Source organism: Pituophis catenifer, unplaced genomic scaffold (assembly GCF_029215685.1).
Source record: "Pituophis catenifer annectens isolate HBS135680 unplaced genomic scaffold, rPitCat1.0.hap2 SCAF_4, whole genome shotgun sequence".
Taxonomy (NCBI): domain Eukaryota; kingdom Metazoa; phylum Chordata; class Lepidosauria; order Squamata; family Colubridae; genus Pituophis; species Pituophis catenifer.
The window spans coordinates 99,094,589-99,104,143 of NW_027256884.1; the positions used below are offsets into that span (position 1 = coordinate 99,094,589).

Consider the following 9,555-nt stretch of genomic DNA (forward strand, 5'->3'; position numbering starts at 1 on the left):
TTTTACTTTTATAATAAAATGTTTCTTAGAATATATACTTCAGCTTTCTTTCTTTTAGAGTATGCACCATGGAAAACAAGGTCCAGTCACCTCTGATTAATTACAGTTTTCCCCAGGGGGGGAACAAAGCTGATTCATGCTTCGACATTGAGGACTACCTGTACTATATCTGAAGCAATAGCAGTAGGACTTAAACTTATATACTGCTTCATAGTGCTTTACAGCCCTCACTATGCGGTTTACAGAGTCAGCCTATTGCCCCCCACAACAATCTGGGTCCTCATTTTACCAACCTTGGAAGGATGGAAGGCTGAGCCAACCTTTGAGCCATTGAGAATCGAACTGCTGGCAGTAAGCAGAATTAGCCTGCTGACTGTGCCACCACGGCTCTAGCATGGCAGTTTGAGCCTGTTAAATTAGGATTTCACTGAGAAGTTTAAGGATACAGTATATTTCACCTTGAACCTCAAAATTAAATGGAAAATTGGGAATGAAAATCTGATTGGTTTACTTCGGGCCAGTCACTCTCAGCCCAACTCAACTCACAGGTTGTTGTGGAGAAAAATTGGGGAAAGAAGGGATATTAGGTATATTTGCCACCTTGAGTTATTTATAAAAAAATAATAAAAGCAGGATAATTTTTTTTTAATTGTTTTAATGGTATTTAAAATGATCAGTTTTAAGAGTTGTTTGTCTATTAATTATACAGACAAAATGCTGCTTAGGGTTTTGTCATTTCCTTAAATATGTTTGAAACAATGTATGTTGCTAAATTTTTAAGAATTGCCAAACCATATTGAGATTTTAAATATTAAAGTTACCTTAATTATACATGCCAATTACATATTTCCTATTTATTTCATACCACATTGTAAATTTTAAATGCACTTGGTTTTACTTATTTTCTTTGTAGCTATGAATTTGTTGTGATACCTAGCAACCCTCTTGGGGAAGGTCCAAGTAGTGAATCAAAACCATTTAGAACTGAATCGGGTAAGAATTTCAATAACTGCATCGATTAGATATAACTCTCTTTTAATTCTTTACAATTTTATAGAGGAAAATAAAATAGAAAGTTATAATTCTGTTTAGATCAAAAAGTTATAGCATCTGAACAAACTTCACAATAATACTTGTTTTAAATTGGAATTCAGAATGAACAATTAACATTTCATTTATTAGTACAAACCAATATTGGGATGTTGTAAAATTTCTTTAAAAAATAAAATATGTTTTAAAATTCCATGAAGTGTTTATATTATTATATTATTTTTCATTTTATGACCATTTTAATCTCATTTTGGATAAATAAGTATTAGATAAATACTTTTAAATATACCTTTCAGTAGTTTGAACTCAACTATTTAGTTTTCGAACAGATTTGTTTCTAATGTCAAACAACTTGATAATTCTAAAAGTTCACGCTAATTACATTAATTTCTTTTTAAAAAGTTTATTTTGTAATTCCTTTGCTATATGTATAAAACTTAGGTTTGTTTGTTTCTTGAACCCTGATCTTTGTGCTTGTTCTTCTCTTTCTGTCTGCTTCCCTCCTTCTCTTTCTTTACAGCTGACCCAAGAATAACAGAATCTATTTCAAGTAAGTTTTCTTTACAAGTAGCATGCTTATTAGAGATTATTTTGAGATTGAAAAATGTACTGTTATATGGTTTAGAAGAGAAAAGCATTTTGCCTATTTTTTTTTACAATCTATGCCTTTTGGAAATAGGGTGGGCAGCTATTGGAGAATGGTTTCTCTTGAGAAACCAAATGAATAGAAAAGAAAAGAATAGGAAAGAGTAGAGTAGAGTAGAGTAGAGTAGAGTAGAGTAGAGTAGAGTAGAGTAGAGTGGAAGAGAAGACTTTATTTGGTCAAGTGTGATTAGACACCCAAGAAATTTGTCTCCAGTGCTCTCAATGTATATGCAAAGTAACAAAGTAATAAACATAGTATGATACCAATAATAGGGGGTAGTAGAAAAGATGAGAAGGCTAATAATGATATTACAGCCATACAACATGGGTAAATATACTTAGATATAAAACAATATTGTCTGAATTAGCTGTTCAGCAGAGTGATAGCACAAGAGAAAAAACTGTCTGTGTGTCTAAATGTTTTGGCATGCAATGCCCTATAGTAGCGTCCTGAGGAGTTGGAACAATTTATGTCCAGGATATGAGGGTCTGTTTTCTCAGCACTCCTTCGGACCTACCCAATCAGGGGTGGTATTCACTTATCTTTGATACCAGTTTGCAATTGGGAGCATGCACGCATGTGCAGAGCATCAAAAACGGGACGTGATGACATCTGGGCGGGTGGGCAGAGCCTCCCACAGCCGCCGCTACTGGTTCGCCCAAACCGGATAGAACCAGATGAATACCACCACTGTACAAAATATACAGGTCTTTAATGTAAGACAGGCTGGTTGCAATTGTTTTTTCTGCAGGTCCAACTATCCGTTGGAGATTGTATTCTTCCTGTTTAGTTGCTGTACCAAACCAGATAGTTATCGAAGTACAGATGAGAGACTCAGTATTTCCAGGGGTGAAATTCAGTAGGTTCTGACAGGTTCTGGAGAACCAGTAGCGGAAATTTTGAATAGTTTGGAGAACCGGCAAATACTACCTCTGGCTGCCCCAGAGTGGGGTGGGAATGGAGATTTTGCAATATATTTTGTATTTACTTCCATTTACTACAGTGTGTGTTTTATTTTCACTTATGATAAGAAAGAGGAAATATAATAATGCTAATATTCTTATACATTGCTTTTTTACTTAAATATTCTGTTTATGTTAGATGTATATTTTGACATATATTATAATCAAAATCTCATATATTATTTTCTTGCAGTGGGGAAAGATGCAATTTGGACTGAAGTCAGATTTAATTCTGATGACTATTCTGAATGTAAGGGAAAACAGTATGTCAAGAGGACTTGGTACAAGAAGTTTGTGGGTGTTCAGTTGTGTAACTCCCTTCGATATAAAATTTACCTCAGTGACTCACTTAAAGGTATAAAATTAAAACTCTCTTAACTGACTATTAGCAAGTAAGCATGTAGGTGGGTATTTATATGGCCAGAACAGGGCATCATTAGGTTCAGGAATATGCCTGGACTTAGATTTCAGACACAGCAAATTTGTAGAATTGCACTGGATATTTGTAATCATGATTGATAACTCTAGGAATGTTTATGAAGTGTAACATCAAAAAGTTTGTAGCCATCACCAAGACAGCTCCATCAGTATGTAGGCAACATGAAATGTCATGGATAATCAGTATGGAGAACACAATGAAACATCATGGGTACTCTTCTTAATGCTGGCAACCATTGAGTTTGAGCATATATTATTCTATCCCTCACCACAGGATTCTTGTGGGAATGTGCTATGCAAAAGTCTAACATGTTCTTTGTAAATCATTGTGGTTATATAAACATATAACAGATCAATGTCAACTGGGAGACTGAAATTCTCCAACCAGAAGAGAAGCATTTGAATGCCTCAGAACTTACGTTGCTTTGTATGCAGTAAATATCCATGTATTAATCATCTTCCCTAGTTTAGCATAGCATTTATACTTGTGTAAATATGGGAGGGACCACGCTGGGAATGGTTTAGATCAGGGTCTTTGGCTAAGACTGGTGAAATTTGGCAACAGGGACTGCTGGGATTCATGCGCTAAACCAGGAGTATCAAACTCAATTTCATTGAGGGTCGCATAGGGTTGTGTTTGATCTCAGGGGGCCGGGGTGGGCATGCCCAGGGTGGTCATGGCCACCTCAACATCACTCATGTCAGGGGCTCCTATGGTGGCCTGAGTGCTCTGCCAGCGAAAACAGGCTCCTGAGCTCCTTGCAAGCTCCATTTTCACTGGTAGAGGCACCACAGGCCAGTCCTTCGCTGTTTCCAGGATGGTCCCGCAGGCCATACCTAAACACCCCATGGGCCAGATTCAGTCCCCAGGCCTTGAGTGTGACACCTCTGCGCTAAACAATGTGGTCATGGTATGTAAGTCTAAGTGCTAGTGCTATTGCTATCTTACCACTACATCATTTACTGATGGAAATTCTGCTGCCAATTACCATTGTAAAGGCTATAGCCTATTTTTTAGTTGATTGAATTGTAATCATATTTTAATATTGCTTTTAATATTTTCTAGGCACATTTTATAATATAGGAGATCAGAGAGGACATGGAGAAGATCATTGTCAATTTGTGGATTCATATTTAGATGGAAAGACAGGGCAAATGCTTCCATCAGATCAACTGCCTTCCAAAGATGGTATGTTTTAAACGGAGGATAATAAATGGACTCTTAAGTATATTTCCCACTTTTAAATGTAATACAGAGTTGTCATGTTTGTGATGAAATTAGAACAAGAGTCAACTTTGATACAGTACATACCTAACAACTAAGTATACATTCATAACCATGTGTTTATACATTTATATGGAGACCCAATTCAAATCCTATGGCTTTCGGCAGCATACAAAAATAAAATTGTACAAATTCATTAAAACATATTAAAAAGCAAATTGGCACACAGAAATGAAAACTTTTCATTTATTCACTGGAAACTCAATTCATGACTGCAAATCCCAAAGGGGAAAATACTGCTCTTAACTGCCCCCCCTTAAAGGCCTATAGAATTGGTGCCAACTGTATGATGGGGGAAAATTGTTCAAAAGGACAGAGCTGCCCTCAGAGGCTGTGCCTCCTGGATCCCGAACAATAACATTGTTTCAATGAAGGGACCATAAAATGCGCCCTCCCTGTGTGGAACAGGAGATACCCTTGGCAGCAGATCGTTCTGAAGCCTAAATTACTGAATAAAGGCAGTTCCTCCTACAAAGCTTTACAGTGTTCCATCAGATTATTCATCTCTCCAATTGCGAAATAGGATAGGAACTGAACACAATTTGTATGAGTATTTCAGCAATGTCTGAAATGACCATCCCAAAGATTATAAAATTAACATTGTGTTGGCAGAATGTCTTTTTATAAGGAAAGCATACATGAAAGTGTATTTTGCCAACTCAGTCTGCTTGATGATTTTCATTTGGTCAAATTAATTTAATGGTCTATTAAGAATAGATAAAACTAGGTTACAAACACACAGCTATACAGAGGTCTTCATTCATATTGACATGCACAGAGACTCAATTTCACTGTTACTAAGCAAACTATTACTATTATTGCTATTTCAGTTATTACTAAGCAAAAATAAGTCTTGTGTTGATTTTAATATTACCTCCTAATCAATTTATTGTTCGTCGTTTTTGTCATTCTGGTCTCTCAAGCGCTACCTATGCAGATATGTATTATTTATTTATTTATCTATTGTATTTACTTACATTTTGCGTCTTGATGAACATAAAACAAAGTCACCCTCAGGACTTTCCCAAATAATACTTATCTGGAAAATAATGTTGCTATACTTGTGCATGACCCGAAAGATTACGTTGTACAGGAAGCCATTTAAAATGTTGGTTTCATAACAATTCTATATGTGCTAAAATGATCATATGTAATATACACCTGAAATGAAATTTTGTTTAGAGTTCGTATGTTCAAGATCAAAATGTAGCTACTTATACATATGTGTGTCATTTTTCCCATTTTCAATTTTTACTAAATGTTGAACTTCTCTTTTGACTAGGTTATTTTAGAGCTGTTCGTCAGGAACCTGTCCACTTTGGAAAAATAGGATCTGGAACACACAATACTTATGTTCATTGGTATGAGTGTGGAACTACAATACCTGGAAAATGGTAGAACAAGAAACAAACTGATCTTCCGTGCTCAGAGAAAAGTTTGTCGTGATATTACAAACTGAAATCTAGTGAGAATACTCATAAACTTTCAATAGCATTGGCTGCTTAATTATAAATGTTCAGATTTGCAGTTATGTTGCAGAAAGAAATATCATAAATTGATGTCTTGGGAAGCTGGCTCCCTAATAGTCTCTTATATTATCTACTTATTGTAAAAGGTGTAGTTTATTTTTTACTATTGTTGTGATATTTTGAGGCACCTTTACTGAAAAGCAGATAAGAAAAAATAACTTCTGAAATTGTATTAATGTATATTGCCAATGGTCACATTCTACTTCTTTTCAAACATACTTAAATTATTCTCTAAGTTAATTCTTGGACATTTTTGCCACTTTATTAAAAATCCAGTCCAACTGAAAAGTTGCAGATTTTATTCGAACTTTAGATAAAACTGACACTCTGATTTCAGATTTCTTCAATTAAAATATCATTCAGGAAAAAAGAATCATGTTAATTGAACCCATACCAATAACCTTCTACTATCCTAAATATCTTTAACATTGTGCAAGAGCCCCTCAACACAAGGGATATTTCAATTCAATGGTACAAACTTTTATTCTGCACTCCCAGTATATACTGGATTGTAGCAACAAACATTTATAAAATGGCATTAAAATTGGTTGTATGTCAGGAGGTTACTGGTTTTGATAGCATTTACTGGTATATATATAAATAATATTGAAATGGCTGTTCAATTTTTGTCTCCCACCAGAAATTGAATTAGTTCATTGTAAATACACACACAATCAATTTACAGGGAGAAAATATATTGATGAAATACAGATGCAAAAGCCTTAATTTTTTTTCTGCTGTTGTTAATGGAAGAATCTTTCTCAAAAATACTGTGTACTCTGGTATAGATATCTGAAAGCAAAGTTCACATGCCATTTAAAAAGACTATGTAAGTATTTCAAACAGATTTTCCTTCTTTAAATGCACAGTAGACTCAATCATTTTACTCCTTGAAGCTTTTTTTTGTGGGAAATGTGTATATTCAGATTGGCAGTGTGTAAATCATATCAAGAATGTAATCAGGCAGTTTTATTTCAGTTAAACATGAAGAGTGTAGTGTATTGTATAGAAGACTGTCAAAGCATATGCAAAGTACATGTATTTAAAAAATGTTTTGTTTGATATAAAACTGAAGAGTAATGTGATCTGCTTTATAAAATGGAAAATGAAGACTGTTTTTGAAAATAATTCAGTGGTTCCCTGCATAAAATGCTATGTTTGTATTACTTAAACATTTAAACACTATAAAGAGATGTAAGTTTTAATGTATACAAATCTAAGAAACATAAGGAATATTGTTTGGTTGTTTACAGAAAATATAAGTACACTGCAGGTACATTGTACTCTTAATAAAATATTTTTAATCATTGATATTTGATTTATTATTGATATATTCAGCTTACACAAAGCTAAAAGTACCTAATTTGAAATTCATTTTTTGAAAAAAACATGAGTGGAGATTATTTTGAAGATAATTCCTACTGCTACCATTTTTTAAAATAACCCATTAGAAGGCTTTTCAGTGTCCTTCTGATCATTTTGAAATAATGAAGAGACATGCGGTACAGTATTGCTTTAAATTATCTGATGACAAATTCAAATGCATAAAACTCTACTTCATGAGCTTTTTAAGATATAAAATATATCGAGACACCCCATTTCAAAGGTCATTTGGAAGAGTTTCAAAATTTCACAAGCTTGTACATCGAAAATTGAAGGGCTTGACAATTTTTGTATTATATAATACAAAAATTGGTAAATTTTTGCCTAAATATGGAATATAAACATGGAAAGTTGGAGGTCTATGTGAATTGTGTGTAGTAGGAGAAACGAATACAGATATTGTTCTGTGAATTGTGTGTAGTTTAGAGAGACGGATCACAGATTTTTGGAGTTATCAAGAAAAGTGTCCAAACGATCCTTACAGGAATGCTTGTGAACAGCATTTAAGTTCATTGTTAAGATTCTGAAATTTGTTTATTCCTTGGCAAAATGTCACATCAGGTACTAATAAACATTAATTCATTTTACTTACAACACATCCAAAAATCAATACAATCAATTCAAGAAAACTGAAGTCTATAAAGGACACCAATTTAGCAACTGCATTTTGTGCTATCTGAATGTTCAAAACACTTTTCAAGGACTGTGTCACGATACAGCTAATTTAAGGCATGACTCATGAAGCTGGTTGGTAACTAAAACTAGGTAAAAGCACCTCTGACTCTCTGAAATTGGGCTATTAGAATACGTGCATGTTGTACATCTTTACCCAGAACAAATTCCACTGCAAGCCCTGTGGTGGCTTCTCTATTGGCAACGAAGACTCTTATATTACTTAAATTGAGACTCAATTTGTTAACTTGTGTTCAATTTTCTGAAGCTGATAACCCGATGGGAATTCCACAATATTTTGGCATCAAGTAGGAAAAAAGAAACAATCATGATATTATTAGCTGTAATAAAAGAAATTATATAATGAGATTTTAACATGAAAAAAAGGGAGTAGATTGGTTTTACTGATTATTGTGGGGAGATCAGTCAGAGCCAATTAACTTGTTGATTCCATTCAAATCAAGTTGATTCTTTGAAGCAAACACTTGACAAGGCAGAGACACTACGGACTGGCAAGTGCTAAAACCAAGGAGCATATATCACTTGTGGGCTGCTACCGGTTTGCACCTGATCGGGCAAACTGGTAGTGACAGCGGTGGGAGGCTCTGCCTGCCCACCCAGATGCTTCTGTGCATGCGCAGAAATGCTGCATGCACAAGTGCGAACCGGTAGTGATAGGATTTGGAACCCGCCCCTGGCTTATGTCCTTGAAGAAATAAGTGTTAATTGACACCAACATGCCAAGTTGTTCTGAGCATCTTCTAGCAGCTTCATTCACTATATTTTCAAGCTAGGGATAATGATAGTTGTGATCCATTTTCAATAGAAAATGTGTGTAATACATGTAATATGTCAGAAACACCTTGAGAGACAGGGAACAGATGCTGCCTGGGGAACCATCACATAAGAGAGTATGGTACACCTGCTTAATGGGTGAAGAATGAGATTCAGAAGGTACCTTCCTTATCTTCTCAGACTGTGAAAGAGACGGCCGCAGATTTGTATTTTTACAGTTACAAGATTTGTTAATGTAACTTTACAATAAAGTGGAATCTGATTATGTTTCCTGTTCTGATTTACCTGGGAGGGCTGACATTCATAAAGCTGCTCTCAAAAACAGATCAGAAACTTTGAAGTTAAATGTTGGGTGCCTCAGGTTTCCCCATGTTACATTCTATTGTGTCAACTGCATTGGCTACCAGTTTTCTTGGTGATGCAATTCAAAGTGGTGCTTATTACCTAAAGCTTTAATGGCACAGGATTAAGTTATTTGCAGAATTGCCTCTCATTTGATGATACCTGCTTGTCCTACTAGATTGAATAGGATGGGCATGTTCCACATTCCTTCCCGGAAATACTGCCATCTAGTAGGATCTATGAAGCATTCCTTTTCCAAAGCTGTTACTACTTTATGGAACACCCTCCCCCAGGTGTCCCAGCAGGCCCCCACACCCTTTTAGTTTTCCAGAAGGTCAACCAGACCTGGCTCTTTATCTAGACAGTGAACTGGGAGCCATGGGGTAGTTATTGGATACCCTGGGATGATGATGATGATGAATACAACTTTTAGTTTTCTTGTTTTCATGCTTT

General features: G+C 35.2%; 1 protein-coding gene across 1 annotated transcript in view; it reads left to right on the top strand.

Annotated features, from left to right (window-relative positions):
* The window catches only part of LOC139316923 (target of Nesh-SH3-like), a 111,388-nt gene extending 105,540 nt beyond the window's left edge, over positions 1 to 5,848 (top strand). The window contains exons 23-27 of the mRNA XM_070943783.1: positions 914 to 993; positions 1,571 to 1,600; positions 2,852 to 3,013; positions 4,163 to 4,285; positions 5,664 to 5,848. Of these exons, the coding sequence (XP_070799884.1) occupies positions 914 to 993; positions 1,571 to 1,600; positions 2,852 to 3,013; positions 4,163 to 4,285; positions 5,664 to 5,779 (511 nt within the window). The 3' untranslated portion in view covers positions 5,780 to 5,848. The remainder of the gene's footprint in view (positions 1 to 913; positions 994 to 1,570; positions 1,601 to 2,851; positions 3,014 to 4,162; positions 4,286 to 5,663) is intronic.
* The last annotated feature ends 3,707 nt before the right edge of the window (positions 5,849 to 9,555 follow it).